General features: G+C 29.2%; 2 protein-coding genes across 8 annotated transcripts; one reads left to right on the top strand and one right to left on the bottom strand.

Moving 5' to 3' along the window:
• The first annotated feature begins 480 nt into the window (after positions 1 to 480).
• On the top strand, positions 481 to 1,080 carry LOC113852075 (histidine-rich glycoprotein-like). The gene has a single exon (XM_027482331.1). The coding sequence runs from the start codon at positions 481 to 483 to the stop codon at positions 1,078 to 1,080; it is 600 nt and encodes a 199-aa protein (XP_027338132.1).
• A 6,410-nt stretch (positions 1,081 to 7,490) lies between these two features.
• Positions 7,491 to 14,292, bottom strand: LOC113868963 (protein SMG7L). Of its 7 annotated transcripts, XM_027505029.1 has the most exons (7): positions 14,010 to 14,237; positions 13,618 to 13,665; positions 12,161 to 12,257; positions 11,463 to 12,065; positions 11,242 to 11,364; positions 10,921 to 11,129; positions 7,497 to 9,931 (listed from the first exon to the last, which is right to left on the bottom strand). In XM_027505029.1, exons 3-7 carry the CDS (start codon positions 12,218 to 12,220, stop codon positions 7,906 to 7,908), a joined length of 3,021 nt encoding a protein of 1,006 aa, XP_027360830.1. In that variant the 5' UTR covers positions 12,221 to 12,257; positions 13,618 to 13,665; positions 14,010 to 14,237; the 3' UTR covers positions 7,497 to 7,905. The 7 variants fall into 7 exon arrangements, with proteins under 7 accessions (XP_027360822.1, XP_027360830.1, XP_027360848.1 ...); XM_027505021.1 differs by lacking the exon at positions 14,010 to 14,237 and having other exon boundaries at positions 7,491 to 9,931; positions 13,618 to 13,972; XM_027505047.1 differs by lacking the exon at positions 13,618 to 13,665 and having other exon boundaries at positions 14,010 to 14,292.
• Positions 14,293 to 18,840: the final 4,548 nt, after the last annotated feature.

The raw sequence follows: 18,840 nt of genomic DNA, 5'->3' as shown, positions 1-18,840 counted from the left end.
TCTATCAATCTAATTTTAAGCGTTAATACTAAAGTAGTGTGCTTATTTCTCAAAAAAAATTTCACAGTTAATCCAATCCTTGATAGCTTTACTAAAAATTTACTGTAATTATACAATATTGTTATTATTAATTTTATTTTTACACCACAATAATAATAAAATTTACTTAGAGGTAAGATAAAGTTATGTAAACTATCATATTAGCGTTTTAATATATTTTTAATATTATTATTTAGTGAATCATTTTTCACATTAGTAAAATGATTTTTTAATATATTTTTTCAATTTCAATTGTCATCTATAATTATTTTTTAGTAACTATTAAAATTTTATTTTAAAAAAAGAATGTAATTAATTTTTCATTTATTTTATGACCAAAAGTCATTAAAATTCTTAGTTTTTACTTCTATAAGTAAGGTTCATTCTAAGTGCACACGTTATACTAATATTTTCTTCCCCTCAAATACACAAAGTGGAGAAATGGCTCCAATCTTGACATTATTTATGCTTTTAGTGAGCTCCTTCAGAGTGTTTTCTCAAGAGCTTGATACTGATGACTCTTCTTTTCATTCTCCAGATGAAAGTTCAACACTTCGTCGCTTCCCTAAGGGTCGTCCACACTTTCCATTCCCTATTCACTTCCCAGATCCCTTTCGTCGTAAGCATCACCATCATATTCCAATTTTTCCTATTCCAGAGCCACATCACCATGATTCTCCATCTCCTGCTCCAGCTCATAGTACTCTTGTTGAGAAGAGTCAAACTCACTCTTTGATTCCTGACTCACTAACCCAGTCCTCACACCATCATTCCCACCGCCGCCACCATCACCACTCCCCATCTCATGCTCCTCTTCCTTTAGAGAAGACTCGAGATCACCCTCCTATTTACCAATTGGCTCATCCTCCACGTCATCATCATCCCCACCGCCGCCACCACCACCACCACCACCACCACTCTCCAACCCCTACTCCTCTTCCTGTTAAGAAAGTTCCAATTCACTCTCCTACTTATAAACCAGCTCATTCCCCACATCATCATCACCACCACCATTCTCCAGCTCCTGCTCAATACCTTTGAGCACAAATGCCCACTCTAGAAAATTATTTTTATATTTTCTGAAAATGTGTTAATTTATTGATATATCACATTGTAGTATTCTAAGGAAGGATTACGTGCTTATAATTGTAATGATGTGATTCTATTTGAAATTTAAATACAATAAGATTGATGTAATAAATTTTTCTTGCAATAAAACAATTACTTTACTTATTATTTTGCTAATTTTGAATATATGTTTATAAAATATAATAGTTGTGCTTAAATATTTTTATTCATAAACATGTGATTTTTTAATTTTTATTTATCTAATTCTTTTAGTTTAGTTCTCAAAAATAAATAAAAAAATGTGTCTTTTTAGTTTTGAAGAAGTAAAGAGATGTTATGTTATTATTTATACACTAAAATAAATAAACTAGAGTTAATAAATATTATACACAAAATAAATTTATTAAAATTTAATATTGTTTAGTCAAATTAAAAAGCATATTGTAAATTAAATAATTTTATTTATCAATATTTTTATTTGTTAAAATATTCACAAAATAAAAAGAAATTGTTCAACGCAATAATTGTCTTTTTTTTTTGAGTGTTTTGTTTTTTAAAAATGTTTAATATAATTTTAAATAAAATAAATATTGGTAGTAATTTCACCTTTTTACTTATTTTCTTTTATCACCACCTTACAATCATGTTTTAATGCCCTTAAAAGTCTTCTAAACGATTTATTATATTATAAATTAAAATTTACTTAAATCAAACAAGTTTTAAGGTTCTTATTATGATATAACTACTAGATGATCAAAATCAAACTATCATGTTCTTGAAGATAATATGATAACGGGAAGATGTTATATCTTATACAGTTGAACATTTAAATTTTTTAAAATTAATCTAAAAAAATATTAATTAAAACTTTACCTCATGATATTTAAGTTTATAAAATTGTTAAAAATAATTGTCTCTAAAATTATTAAGAATTGAAGTGTAAAATAAAAAATATTCATTAAAAGACTAATTGTAAATATATTTAAAGACTCTTATTCATTATTCTACTTATACAATGATTAATCTTCTGCATCGTTACTATTACTATTATCATTACTATTATTTCTATAAATTGAATGTAATAAATTTTGCTTAAAATAAAAGTGTCTTTTTAGTTTTGAAGAATTACAAATATATTATTTTACTAAACTAAAGACTGAAATAAATAAAATAGTTAATAAAAAGTTTTTACATAAAATAAATTTGTTTAAAATATCAAATTAACTAGGCATATGAACTAAAGACTAACCACTTTGTTGTTTACTAATTATTTTTGCATATCATTTTTTTGAATTCTTAAAATATTAACAAAATAAACAAAATTATCAATGCAACAATTGTCTTGCTTTTTGTTTTTAGAAAATAGTTAATTTAATATTTTTTAAATAAATTAAATATTAGCACAAATTTCACTTTTTTTACTTTTGTTTTTATTAGTGATGGCAATGGGTAAAGTACTTGCAAAATTTACCCATAATAGGTAGGATATTTACACGCTATACGAGTATGGATATGGGTGTGGGTAAAAACCTGTAAAATTTAATGGGATGGGTGCGAGTACGGGTATCTAGGTACCCACCCTGCCCCATACCTGCATATATATATATATATATACTTGAACTTTATTCTACAATTATGCACTAAATTTTTGTATTATTATATTACTTATGTGAAGTTATATAAGATTAATATAAAAATATATTTAATAATAAAGTAAACTAAAAAATTTATTTTGGTTTATATTTTTAATAGAAAAATTTATTTACTATTTTATATAATTTAATTAGGCTAATACAATTTAATTATTACATAATTAATATGAGATTGATTTTTTCTAAAATATTATTTATATATAACACACATAAAATATTTTTTACACAAATATTTTTGTTAATAAAATCATATTGATGTTTAAATCATACAGTGAATGATAAATAATAAATATATTGTAAATCTTTTATAAATTTTACAATCATCTACTATTACCGTAAACTTATTTTTTATTAATAATATTTAAATTTAAATTTTTATATTTTAATTTAAAATAATATTTTTATATGCAATATATGTATTACAAGTACAACTATAATCTATTAAATCTAAATAATATTATTCTTACTATTTATTCACGTTCAAAAAAGTTTTTAAAAAGATATAAATATAAAAAAAATATTGTTAATTTTTATTTGTTAATTTTTTCAGATAAAAAAGTATAATTTTTTTAATATACATGTATATTTCTTTATTATAAAATTTTATTATAACTATTTATCTTTTATTCAAATTCTTTCTTTTAAAATTTATATATATTATAAATATTTAATTCATTAAAATAATTTTTCAAAACTTTGTATTTTTGATAAAATACTTTCATATAGTATATGAGTTAAAAATACTAGTATTAATATATATATATATATATATATATATATATTAATTATATTATTTTAATTAAATCTATTATTTTTCTTACAATTTTAAATTCAAAAGTTAAAAAAAATATTTTATGTATCCACTTTCTGTTATTAGTATTGAACTTCTCTACTTTAACTCTATTCTCATTTTCAATGTTTGTATCATTAAAACCTAACAACTATGAAACGTTATTCATTAGAGTTAGTTGTTAATGCCGTCACAAGAGGTCACCAAGAGGACAACTATTGTACAAATCTATTTCATTGTCGCTCTGACATTGACAATCGATCAAATCTCACACAAGATAGGGTTATAACTGACAAATAACTTGTGTCTTTAGTTTCCCTTATTATTTCTAAGAATTTTAGTTTAGAAAATTATTATATTAAGATACATTTAACATTTATAATCTTTGAATATTTGTTTTTTTTATCTATATTTGTACCTTGTTCGGCAACTACATATTGAATTTTTATATTATTATGCTACTTGTGTGAAGTTATATAAACATATTTTTCTTTATAAATATTTTTTTCTCAAACAAGCGCGGGTAATGGATACAAGATGGGTATGTGGGTACCCAGAGAGTACGGGTACGATGATTAATGTTCATATCCACGCGGGTATAGGGCCAGGTACGAGTATTTTTTTAAAATGCGGGTATGGGGATGTGTACTATAATACCTTACCCATTGCTATCCCTAGTTTTTATTATCACTACCTTACAATATTGTTATAACGCCCTTAAAAGTTTCCTCAAACTACTTCTAAGTTATGGATCAAAATTCATATAAAATAAAATTTTAGTGTAAAACCATGATATTTTTTAAGATAATATAACAATAGGAAGACATTATATCCTATACAGAGTTAATACATTTGAAAAATCCTTAAAATTATTTCAAGATACAAAACATTAAAAAGTTTACTTCGTATTCAAGATAAAATATTCATCACGTACGTTTATACTTTTTTTTCTTTGTTTAACTTGAGAATTTTTTTAAGAAAAATATTGCTAATTGATTCTAAAAATTTATATATCAAATTTATATATTTAGTCAAAGTGAAAAGTATTAATATTTTAACTGAATAACATATTTTAATGCAAGAAAAATTATTTCATTAAAATTTTAATTTTTTGTTAATCATGTAAATATAAAATTGAAATTATTATATAAATAAATAATTTAAAGCATCAATAATAACTTATTGATTAAAATATAATATCATATAAATTTTTAAAAATATATTTTGAAAAAAGAGAGAACAAATATAGAAAAAAATTAAATAAAAAGAAAGAAAATTTTAAAATTATTTAATATAATAAATACTGGTAATGGGAATTTAAAAAGATTCATAATATAATTAAAAAATTTCAATTATCAAATAATAAAGTCAACAAAATTTGCATAGCAAAATTAAATTTACATGATAGAAATGTTAGATTACTTTTTTAATTGAAAACAAATTTAAAAAGTACAAACAAAATAACTCAACAATATATTGACAACATAACATCACAGTCAACGATTTTATACCTTCATAACATTAGCTCATTCATGAAATGTGACTTCATCAGTAAATGATTCAATGATTATAATAATAATAATATGATTTCAAAGTAAAAAAGAAAATACTTATTTTAATTTATTTATCAGTTGACTGCATTCAAAATACTTAGTTTCGCTTAGAAATATTTGATAATAAAATGTAAGAATCAAATAAATAAATTTTAAATCTAATTTTATAAAAATTATCAAATAAATTATATTCCATCAATTTAAATTTAAGCGTCAAATGCTAAATCAATGTGTTTATTTCTCAAAAAATTATAAGTACGAGATTTTTTATATAACAAGTTAGAGATAACATTTTTTATTTTTCTATTTTCATATAAGAAATATCATAATTAATCCGAATCTTGATAGCTTTACTTAAAATTTTTACCGTAATTATAAAATATTATTATTGTTAATTTTATTTTTACACACAATAATAATGAAATTTACTTGGAAATAACATAAAGGCCTATAAGCTAGCATATTAGCGTTTTAATACATTATTAATAATAATACTGTTGTTATTATTATTTATATAGTGAATCGTTTTTTATATTAGTAAATACTTTTTTTTAATATTCTCTTTTCAATTTCAATTGTCATGCATAATTTTTTTCTTAGTAATTATTAAAATTTTATTAAAAAATAAATATAATTATTTATTTATTTATTTATTATAACTAAAAGTCACTAAAAATTTTAGTTTTTATTTTTATAAATTAACTTCATTCTAAGTTCACCCATTATATTAATATTTTTTTATTTTTTAAATATATAAATAGAGAAATGGTTTTAATATTGACATTGTTTATGCTTTTAGTAAGCTCCTTTATAGTATTTGTCCAAGAGAGCTTGATATTCTTTCCTCTAATTTTCATTCTCCATCGCAACTTCAACACTTCGCCTTCTTAGACAGCTCACATTTTTCATTCTCTATTCACCCTCATATTCCTATATTTCTTATTCTAGAGCCACATAACCATGATTCTCCAACTCCTCCTCCTCCAGCTCATACTCTTGTTGAGAAGAGCCAAATTCACTCTTTTATTATTCACTCACTAACTCAATCCTCACATCTTCAGTTCACCCTCTTATCTTCCTACTGTCGCCCCCATCAACACCATTCTATGACCTACTGCATAGTGTTGAACATCTTACCTTTGACCACAAATATCCACTGCAAAAAAATTATTTTTATGTTTTTTTGAAGATGCAATGATCTATTGATATATTACTTTTAGCATTCTAGAGAAGGTTATATATCTATAATTGTAATGATGTGATTGCATTATGTTATTAAATGTATACACTAAAAAAAAAAAAACTAGAGTTAATAAAAAAAAATAGATAAAAATGTATTAAAATTTAATAATAGTAAGTCATATTAATAACTACTCTGTTGTTAACTAAATACTTTTGCTTATCAACCTTTTGAATTCTTAAAATATTCACAAAATAGAAAAAACGTAAATTCAATAATTATCTTCTTTTTGTCTAAATGTCTTTTCTTTTTCTTTTTTTAAATTTTTTTAAAATAAATATAGTTGCGATGTCGCTTTTTTATTTTTATTTATCACCGCCTTACAATCCTGTTATAATGCCTTAAAAGTCTCCTAAAAGATTTAGTTATGGATCAGAATTTACATAAATCAAATATCCCCAAGGTTCTCATTCTGATGTTACTGCTAGAATATCAAAATCAAACTATGATCATTCTCGAAGATAATATGATAATAGGAAGAAGTTATATCCTACACAGCTCAGCATTAGAAAATCCTTGAAGTTAATTCTAGATAATCAAATAAAAATTTTACCTCATGATATTCAAATTTAAAATAATGAGATATTCATTAAAAGATCAGCTGCATATATGTTTGAAGGTATTCAAATTTCAGTATCATAAAAAGCAAAATCTTAAAATATGTTTTTGAATAATATTTTAAAAAGTTCACAAAAAGAAGATAATTGTCAACCTACATTAACATTGATTACATATCAATATCCTCTGCATGAGACAATTAGGTTCAAATTAGCAAAAAATCATTATAAACAAAAATTCTTTTTTAGCATTTAACACAATTATATTTGTTAGATTTTAAATTCGTGATCATAAGTTAAATTAAAACAACTCAATACTTGTAGTTAATTCAGGTGTTTGGTAGTATCCATTAATCTTTCCTTCATCTATTTTTGCATCAAACATTTTCAAAATTTATATGCACAGATTGTGACATTTGCAACAAGACGATCAAAGACTAATATTGTAAAAGTGTTGTAATTTTGTATTTCCTACCTTCTGAACATCTAGTTCATTGAACAACTTTCGGGTAGACCTTTGTACTCAATCCTCGTGAGTCACGACGCCCTCAAAGATTTGGTTTCTGTCCATTCACTGTGAAGAAATTCACTAAAAAAATTGTTCTGAATATATTATGTATCATTTTATAATGTTTAGTAATTATTTCCACTTTCTGGTTGTTTCTATATCTAGAACACTTTGTGACAAGTCCATCAAATGAATATGATGTTTAATAAAGACTTGGTCAGTTTGTGCAGGAAACCTGCAGGGTAAACGTATTGAGCAAACGTCGTCTAACTTCACATATTTTACATGCATAATATCCTAGAACAAAATGATTATGAATAAAAATGTGGATTTGAATGAGATAAAAAGTTGATTGGAGGATACCTCATCCACTTTCTTTTGAATTCCTCGACAACGACTAAAACATCTTAATATATGCACACATTTATACTAATCTACGCTTGTACCAAGTTGTACAGTTCTTAAAATGGTGCGTGGAACAAAAGTTGCAAACGAGAACTAATTTCCCATGAATGTGGGTCCTCTTAGGTTAGGATCTCGCTGGAGTTGCCATTCCTTCTCCTTCAAGCACTCTAGCAGTGGCTGTGGCTCATTTCTCAGGTCTGTCACAGCACCGCAACCATAAGGGCTTGGTCTTTGAAAATTGTTGTACACACTGGCTTTGTTTTCAACTGCACCATAAGCCGACAGAAAGGCAGGCTGCAATGGTGGGGGCCCCGGCGGCTCCATATACGTGTAATGAGTAGAGGACAAAGGGTTGCCCCATCTATCAAACTGATCAAACCTGTAAGTGTCATGATAGAGAAAGTTTACATGATTTCCAGGAACAGGAGTATTCAAATGTGTTGGCTGCATATAATTGTTGGCTCTATCTGGTTTGTAATTCTCTCGGTACCAACGCAGCCATTCTGAAGAAGTCATTCTTCCAGGTGGTGGGTATCCACTGGAAATAACAGGAAATCTAGGATCATATCCATGTTGTCCATAGGTAGAACTCCAATCCAAATAACCAGCTTTTGGCAATGAGTTGTCTTGAAATAATGGAGAAGATAAACTAGGTCGTGCATCAGTAAACCAGGTAGCATTATCAGGCAATAATGGAGCAGAAGGTACTGGGAGAGAATATGTAGCAGAAGATGAATGGAAGTCTGAAGATTCATTCACTGAACTTGTGACTGAATTCTCAGTTTTATTTATGGAAAGACCAGCCAAAGAAGAAGCTATTTCCTCAATGGGTTGCAACCTGTGCTCACCAAGACCATTTGTCCCATTATTTCTGTTGTTGCTCAAGCTTCCTCTATCTAGGACCCAAGCATTGAGTGAGGGAGGGCCAGCAGAGATTGGAGTCTCTGAGAAACTGTTTGCATTTGATTCCTTTGTTGAAGGTTCTTGCTGTTTGAATGATTTCTCACTCGTGAAATTCAAAATGCTGCCATGGAATTCCCATGGATCAGTTGGAGTTGGAGCTGGGTTTTGTGCCATAAGCAGAGATGTAGCACGGCGCAAACACTCATCAGATGGTATGCTTTGGTCATCCTTATCTTTTAGTGACATTCGCTCATCTGTTGAAATAGAGGGGTATGATGGTGCCGAATTATACCTTGTGAGAGGCCTGAAGAGAATAACTTCTTCATCTTCCACTACAGAACATTTTCCATTGGTGCTGAAGCTACTTGGATTATCCTCTGTCATCCATTTACCGTGTTCTGCTGTGTCTTTGTTAGTTTGCTGATTAGGCTCTTTGACTTTTGTACTATTGCAATTGGACTCCACATTTTCTGTTTCTTTCTTGTCATGATCTTCATCCGATCTAGCAACATAAAATTGTTTTCCTAATTTGTCACATGTTATCCACTTCTGCAAATCATTTGATCTACTTGCAATCTTCTTTGCTGCTTCTCTAATGCGCTCAGTACGCAATTCAATTCCACTTTCAAAATTGTCTATGTGTTCCCAGTTACCGCAGAAATCTAATGGGAGATGTGAACAAGCTATAGGCACAAAGCCCCTCAACTCATAATCCTCCCAGAGAGGAGTTCTCTGAAGAAGCTTCTCGTTTTCCTTTCTATCATTATTTAGTTGATTTAGAAGTTCAACAAACACATCAAAAAAATAAGATATGGCTCTTATACTCTTTTGATCGGTTGCATATACTTCATGCATGCTGGAACACCATTCCACAAAGACAAGCACTGAGGGCAACAAGGGGCAATGATTCAATGAACTAGCCTTCAGGCATCTTTCAATGAAACGTCCCATGAAGCTGAATGTGGCAGTTAATGCCATCTGCATCAGCTGCCTATGGTTTTTGTCTTCTGATTCATTTTCTCCAAGTTTATCAAGTAGATTTGTTAGGGAAAATATGAGAATGGAAACTACTTGTATGGCTCGGAAAGGACCTCTTCTGGCTAAATCCATTTGACTATATGATTCCAACATGGTCTTTAGTTCTATATCATCTAGCTCCATCATTTTATCCAACTCCCATATTGTAGATGCCAATGCACCAGAGAAATCCTCTAAACTGCTTCAGGAGATAGGGGGTAAACCACATCAGAACACGTATAAAAGGAACTAAAAGTACACATCAACCTGCACTATATAAGGAATTTGTTGTGCAGAACAGTTTGGTCTGGCACAGTCTGGCATAAACTAACAACATAGACATATGATGATGCAGCTAAATATATTACACCCAATACTAGCATAAATATGCTTTCCAGTATCTATGTTTTTTATTCTTTATATAATTAACTGTTAACAGTGAACTTGCTGCTTTCAAACTTCCTGCATCTAACATATGCATGTACATGAACAGACAACATAAAACAGTATAGACACTTCTACAAGTTTTACTACCAAGAAAACAAAGTCATATTAGTGCATCCTACTGGAAAGTAGAAATATTACTTTACCCAAAATAAAGGGAAGAGAATATTGAAAAATGAAATATGTTAACGACAGCACTATCATTAATATCTTTACAAATGCAAATTAAAGTTTTCTTTTCCCTCTAAAAATCAACTGTAAAATTGATTCATCTGCGATATTTAATTGTCCAGAAGACAGCTCAGAATCAGTCTTCTTTAAACCTCAGAACCAGCTTATAATTCAGTAGAGCATCTAGAATTCTAAATATTTTGGACTACCAACAACAGAAGTAATTCTCTTTTATTTTCTTTGTTTTCTTTTGCAATAATTAAAGTGTAGTTAGAAACTTATTATCAGTATCTTCCTTTTAAGGTGAAGGTGTAAAAAAAACTCTTATATGATGCTCACAACATAAACTGTATCCACTCACAAGGAAATGTAAATATTAACTACTTTGAGGCAGCTTGAAACCCTACACAATAAAGTAATTGTAAACTATGAATTCAGTAGATGTGTTCAAGTAATACTAGTCAAGGATTTGCACAACTCAGTTTAACTACAAGAGGGAAATTCAGAGAGTAAAATGACAATACAAAACACCAAGAAAAATTTGAAACAAAATGAAATGAATCCAAGATATACCTCGAACTTATGAAGAGGAAACTTATTGTTCGGACCATAAGAGACCATAACTTTGTGTCTGTAAAAAGATTACTTTTGCCTTCAAATTTGTGGCAGTTTGAGCTATCAACATTCCGTTGTGCCTTGGCCACTTCACCAATATTTTGAAAAGGCTTTAAGAAATCTAAACAGACTTCGCTGGAAACATATGCCAGAGGAGATGACCTGTTCTGCAAGATTATAAGAGACACTTGAGGAGATGAAAGTTTAAGAAGCTTACAAACATTGAACATATAGGCAGAATGAATTGTAGCATATTAAGGAGCCTCAATATCATATTACCTTTTCAAACAACAAGATAAGATTGTTCCAGGCATCAGGAAAAGGTTCTTTAACTGCTAAACTTCTTACACAGTGATACAGAGCAAGAAATTCATCACCAATATATGTTGCCAGTACTGCCAACTGCAAATGAAAAAGGTTTATCATTTGAAAAACAAAAGAAAAAAAAATAGAGGATAAAAGTTACTCATGCAACATTGTGACAGATAAGAAACATTTACCTGATTTTGTGGGTTGCCACTATCTGGCCAAATCCTTGTTGCTTCCAAATAATGGGTGGCAGCAACAGACCAATTATGATTTTGAATATCAGGGTTTTCACATTGTTGTTTATACCTGGCAAGATCCCCCATGCAAACTAAACATCGATGACATAAATACTGACATTTCAGCCTGACATCTGGTTCAACAGAAGTAGAGATCCAACCCTTTTTATAAAACAAAGCCTCTAATGGGACTCCATAATGTTTTCTGAGTTTTACAATCATAGTTTGGTAAAACTCAATAGCTTCTGTCAGAAATAACTTAAACAACCTTAAATGATTATCATTGTCTCTCTGCCCAACATGATTTTGTGGCATTCCTGATTTTTTGCTGTCCACATTACCGGTGCTTTTCTTTATTATTTTGCGAAATTCATCAATATGCTTATAGTGGAGCTTCCACAAAGAATATTCAACATCCTGAAGTTCTGAAAGTGTACGATTGTTCAAAATCATTCTCTCATAACTAGACCGAACCTTGCGATACAAGTCTTGAACTTCTGAGTGCAAAAGGCCCTTAGAATGGATCAATGCCCACAACTGCTTTTCGGAAGTCCCAATCTGAACATTCCACAAAGTTGAAAGTTGAGGATATCAATTAAATTACTTTCCTCAATACTAAAGCATAACAAGGAATGTTAATTTTAGAAAGTCACCTCCAAGAGAACTTTTTCTTCTTTATGAAATCCAGGAGAAGGAGATAGATTTGTTGTCATGGTCAAAACTGAAGGGATTCCTTTAAGGGTAATGCATCTGCTTAGCACAAACCATACTTAATAGGAGGTGGTCCCATTCTTGGTACAAGAACAGAATTAACCACAGAATATGAATATAAATATCTTAATATTGAATTTCAAGTTTTGAACATGGTAAAAATCTAGATATGAGGTTGCCAGAATCACACCTATGAAATTTAATTCAATTTTTAGGTTGTGTCTCAATTTCTAAACTGTAGGCTTGTGCAAAGAGAGCTTTGGATGTCCTGTTATCTCAAAAAATATTTGATTTATCTATGGAATTTTTCAATGGATTTGGCAACTCCCGCAAAACTTAAAATTTGAAATAATAGTACATCAATGACTGTGGTCAATGATTATTATATTAGTTCAGAATAAGTTCTTTATATTGTGAGAACAAAGTGCACTTGATTCCAATTCCATTAATGATTAGAAATATCTTTCCTTGATCTTATCTGCCAACACTTCCTAGATACCAAATCTGCAATTGCTAGCCAAAGAATTAGTTTCTTCTGAATTATCTTCCCGTTTCTCCAAATTCCTCTAATTTCAAGCATACATCAAGCCAAACTTAAGAGCATTTGAAATAGCAGTCACAATGTTTTAATGACTGAAAAAATTTAATCAGTAGATTGACAGGATTTTTAAGAGAAAGGGTCGATTTTGTATCCCTTTAAAAATGAGAGAGAAAAATTCAAGGATGGATGGACAACATAGAAAAACGCATAAAAAAAAAAGGACTTTTCCCTGAATTTTCCTCCCCAAATTTAAGGGATACCAAACTGACAAAAAAACATAACAGACAATTAAGCAAATGATACTAAGAGCCCGTCTTTTCACATCACGGGAAAACAAACACGCATCCCTAAATACAATAATTAACTAAGGTATGAATATGATCTATCCAGAATACTACTTATGAAAAGAAACAACAATGACCCTATCTGAGCAATCAGTTGACCATCATCATCTCTGTGGATAAGCAGCGATGAAATAATTCAGGGAGAGGAAAATAGAATCGTTTGAGAAAAAGAAAATATAGAGAAAGTTCATCCGTGTTTTCTGAGAATTAAGACATCAATCAGACTTGCATATTAGTTCTCTACCTCCCCGATATCCATACTTAAGAGACAACATTTGGGAAAAACATGGGACAAGAAGTAAGTTTGGGAGTTGCAAGTTTCATTACCAGAGACTCATATAGGAACCGAATTGGTAAAATTAAACTGCCACCTCAACCAACCAATACCCACATGAACAAAGAAAGACACACAGCATAAACCCAAAAGAAAAAACAAATTTTGTTATCCTGTAAGGTCAAAAAAGTACACTCAGAAAATGAAAGACAAGAATTTAGGGGGGGGGAAAAAGATTACCTAATGAAGAAGATATATTCTGGAGTGAAGAATTGTAGCTGCAGTTAGCTAGTTGGAAACAATGAACCAGAAAGTGAGGCCAAAATATCCAAAGCTAGAACATTCATAAAAGTAGAGACCCCTTTGAGAGAGGAAGTGGAAGCGGGGAAGGGTAGAAGTAAGAAGAGTTGGACCACTTGCAGAGGTTTCAGTTGTGAAACAGACAAAGTAAAAGGTGGGATTATGATGAAACTGTATACAAGACAATCGTCTTAACCATTTTTTGGCTTTTCATATTTAAATATTTTCTATTCAATAAGCAAAATATGAAACGAATAAAATAAAGAGCCTTATCATCATTATTATCATCATCATCATCATCTATTTCTCTGACCAAAAATATAAAGGATCACCTGTGAACCAAGACAAACTATCTCCTTGCCTCGCCACATAATCACCTGCTCATGCTATACTTGACCAATTGTTCAAGGTCAATCACGTAAAAAAATTTACATCAAACAAACATAACTAATATATAGAATTGACTCGTGTGAAAAATATTAGTTGTCTAGATAAAAATAAAAACAAAAACTTGATCTCTTATTGCCGTAAAGTGTTTTCTTAAAATATTCACGTTTTCCCTAGCACAAACTCCCCACCAATGCTCGTATAAGCAACCGAAACCAAGTGACAGAGAAGGCTTTAGCCATAACATCATGGTTTGGATTTATATCTGAAAGTAGCCAAGACCATTGCACGAAAAAAGAAGTAAAGAACTAGCAGTCCCTTGTGCCTAATTTATTTCATTGAGATAATTACTAATGATTTTTTAAAAAAAGATTTCCTGAATTGTTAGCCTACTCTTCCTAAATGTTAATTAAACTTAGTAAAAAATTCAAATAGGAATACTGTACATATTATTTTTTTAATTAGTTTAACATGAATAATTTTATTGACAAATAATCTATACATTTTTTACTTACTTGTCTATAGTTTATTAAATAATATTTTGTTTTGCTATGATATTTTAATTATCTAAATTTATGCCACATTGGCACATTATGTGATTAGTACTTTCATTTTCGTGGGGGATATGACAAAGGTGTGATCACACAGGTGTGCATGATCGAGTGGCTGCTGCAGGGTGGTTGGGAGGATTCAATTCAATTTCCATATACTCTCAAAAACTGAAGTGTGTCTTCTTGTGAGGAGCTGAGTCACGGCTTACAGAAAGGAGTGAGATTTTTTAACAACCCCACCCAAATCCAAGCCATTATTTTCTCGAATTAATTAGAGGCTTCGGTCCTTCATCATAGGTGGTAAGCCCAGAACGGCAATTAATTTTTATTTTATCAGAAAATTTGTTGGTGACTTTTTAATATAAGTAATACAACGAAAGTATGAGCATCGTCTTTTATTTTAAGTACCACTTTACACTATTGTAATTAGTAGCATTAAGTTTATAAATCGAAGAAAATTCTAAAATGTAAAGACAAAATATTTAAAAAATTAAATTAATATTTTTAAATTTAATTTAAATAAATTGATGGAATAAAAAGTTTTATATTATCATTTAATTATAAATTATTATATGATTAAAAATTATTTTCTCTTATAATAATTACTTTAATATATATAAGTTGTTTTCTAATTAATTAATAATATAATTTTTTAAAAGTAACAGTAAAATTAAATTCTATTTTTTTATATGATTTCTAAGACGAGAACAAAAAACAATGGTAGTGAAATAGGGATTCTATTCAACAATGCAAAAATTAGTTATTCAATTTCACTCAATTCTTCCCTCTTTACTCTCTAATAAAACTTAATTCAAATATATATTTTGTCTTTATTAATGGTCAAATTCACTAAAATTAATTAAAATTGAATTCCCTGACTTATTGACTCTTAGATCTAACTCAATATTTTAATTTCCTGATTCTCCTATAATAGAGGAATCATTGCAGTTCGATAACTAAGCAGGGTGAGAAATTCTATTTCTAATTTAACAGAATACATGGTGATCTATTTTTAATAATTTAACATGCACATCATCATCTATTCCTAAATTGACAACATGCATGGTGAGGAATTCTATTTCTAATTTGACTCTCAATTTTCTCAATTGTATAATTAACTCTAAAATCATTTATGAGCGATCAAGTCATAAAAGCAACTAGTAAAAGGGCAAGCACTTAACGAAAAATAAGTAATGAATTAAAAACCCATAAAATTATAAAGAATTTAAAAGAAATTCATCAAACCTTAATTCTAAGAGTTTAATTACACGTAATGGTAAAAGAAAACCATGACGAAGAAGAAAAGATACAGAAAAAGTCTACGTTCCAAGAAATGGATATTCTTGAGCGTGTCTAGCTAGCTCCTTACTCCTTCCTAAGATCCGAATTAACATGTATATACTTCCCAGACTCATGAGAACAGTGTGTGAAGTCCAAAAGTATGTTTAACCTAAATTTAGCATACCCGTATAGTTACATTCAACTTTGTGTGTTTAAACGTTTAATAAACAGTGTGGAGAGAAAAGAAAAAAGAAAAAAAGGCCTATCAATGTTGCCATTTTCTAATTAGAATGTAATCGCTTGCACTAATATAATTAATTTCAAAGTTCAATATTAAGCATTCATTGGACAACAATTATTATTCGTTTCTTCACTTTTCAATTATTCTCTCTTTTTACACTCCAAGCTCCCATTCCAGGAAGTAATTTATCTCCATTCTCCACCTTTATTTTCCTACAAACAAAATAATAAAGAAAAACTAGGTAGTGAAACTTCAAACACAAAATACTTAATATTAAACGCCAAACATGTATAAAACTATTGAAAAGTAGCTAAATGTATATAAGAAAAGTTAAGTTTCAAACAAATTAAAGAATTTTAATATTTATTAAGTGTAAATTATTCATTTAATTTTTAAAATTATCACATATAATTTTCATTTTTTTCAATTTTTAATTATTTTTTTACTTTCACCTTATTTATCTATTAATTTTTTCAATCGCATCCAATGTTACCAAAATATATTTACACTTAACATAGTACATAGTGTGAAAGATATGCGTCTTTTGACTGACGTTTTGAATTTTGAGTCGCCAAAAGAAAAATAATAACTTGGTCAAGTTAAACCTTGCACGCTTTTCTTGCTTGTGTGAATAAATCTATAGAAAAGCTACCAATGTTAGACACATATACTTATAACACATATGCTTATAATTCATATAAATTCATTATTTCACTCCAATTAAATGCAATTTATGATGCAAATTAGATAAAAATTATAAGAGGTGTGCATGCACTAATACCAAGAACTTCAGGCTAAATTATAAGAGGAGTTCATATAAGAAATATTTAACGGTCAAATTGGCAAAAAATTGATTAACGTAAATTTATGATAATATGTAAAATGGAACTACGAAGATTCTTATGTTATATGGATATTGGTTGGTTTTGCCTGTTTTCACACAGTCTGAAAATTGTCGGACACAAAATTGCATCATTGGCACGAATAGTTGCCATACGGAGTCCATGTGTGACACTTTATACTTTGGTCTCAAGCCAAGGTTGATTTATTTAAGTTTTTGACATAATTGATTGACCTTACCTTCACAATTTTTCCGGTATGTGTGGATAGTTATCTCAGTTTAGTTGCAGCCATATATTTAACTTTTGAGTGAGTCCAAATAAATTTATAATTTGTGCTGTTAAACTTTGATTCTTTCACAAACGTAAATGTGAGATGTATAAATATAAATATTGTTTAATTGAAAATGTTCAAAATACGTTTCAGTTAACATTTTTTTTATATGATACTCTTTATTATTAATCGGTGAAAATTCATATTGGTCTACTAAATAACCTGAGTCTATTGATCATATATTAACCATGTTTTTATAAAATAATACTAAAGAATTAAACAACTCACATATATGCATATCACATAAATATATAGATACTTTTTACCACTATATCATACCTATGGCAAGTCATTGATGGATGTAGGAAGAATTTTGCGTACGGCAAAGCAACCGTTAACCACGCTTAGTATCCCTTTCGTATTCGTGATCATGGGGGTAATCATCTCACCAAGTTGGGGTTAGATAATAATAATATCCCAACCCAATTTCTAGTCACATGACATGAGTTTGGCTTAGGTGGATAGAGTACATAGCTAGACTTGGATTATAAAATGTTTTCTATCTACCAAAAGTATTGACGGATAGAGACATGCGGGGCCTACGAAGTTGTTGTTTGGTTAGTGATTTGATATCCATTTCATGGCAAAATTCAAAGTTCATATTATTCATGGAACATGTTAAGGGTCCCACTTGTCTCATCTCCATCCTACAGCAAGTTCTTATAATTGAGGCGATTACTCTGCTTAAGAAGATGCATATTTTGATCTGAGCCTAAAGGGTAGTTTCCTCGCCTCCTTCTTCATTGGTTTGGAAGCAATTTTCTAGTAATGTTAGTTGCAGCTGTATAGCACCATTCGCTATAGTGTCTGTATTTTTATAAATTAATTTCACTGAAAATGATGAATAACAGGATAAGCACTTTATGTAACCCTAGGCTGGCTATAAAATTACAGAAGCATGTTGCGGGAGCAACAAGAAACTTGAAATTTCTAAGCGATTCTATTGTCGATGTGAATGCAAATTTTGGTTGGATTTCACTGTTACGGGAAATGGAAAGTTCAGCACTGTTCAATTCTGGAAGATTTATTGGATTATGAGCAACCTAATTTTGGATATAATTCTAATGTAAACGAGCGTGATATATTTCTATATCCTTTAATTTAGTGGTTGGATAAAAGTTTATACAAGTGTTTAATTGCGGACGTACCACCTGTATGACATATATGATCTCTCCTTTGCAGCCTACCCATTTAATAATTTTAACGACAATAACATATAAGCTCTGTAATCTCAAGGTTAACCAATTTCACAAGCATGACGTGACCTATACAATAACTTAGTATAAATAACTCACATTGTAGACGAAAATGCGATCTATATATGTTCTCTAAAGCTTTTATGATTGCAAGAGGTTGTTTGCTATACATGATAGCACAAGATTTAATAAAAGTTTATGGTATAGGGTGTAATAAAATTTTAATTATGCTCAAACTACTTGATATGACATCACACGCACGTATACGATAGTACTATTTTAATATATTATATAATAGGATAAATATTAACACAAATTCTTTTACTTTTAAAAA

Source organism: Abrus precatorius, unplaced genomic scaffold, assembly GCF_003935025.1.
Source record: "Abrus precatorius isolate BTA unplaced genomic scaffold, Abrus_2018 Scaffold10, whole genome shotgun sequence".
Lineage (NCBI taxonomy): Eukaryota > Viridiplantae > Streptophyta > Magnoliopsida > Fabales > Fabaceae > Abrus > Abrus precatorius.
The sequence above is the reverse complement of the archived record's forward strand: the minus strand, read 5'-3'. Positions and strand labels throughout refer to the sequence as shown.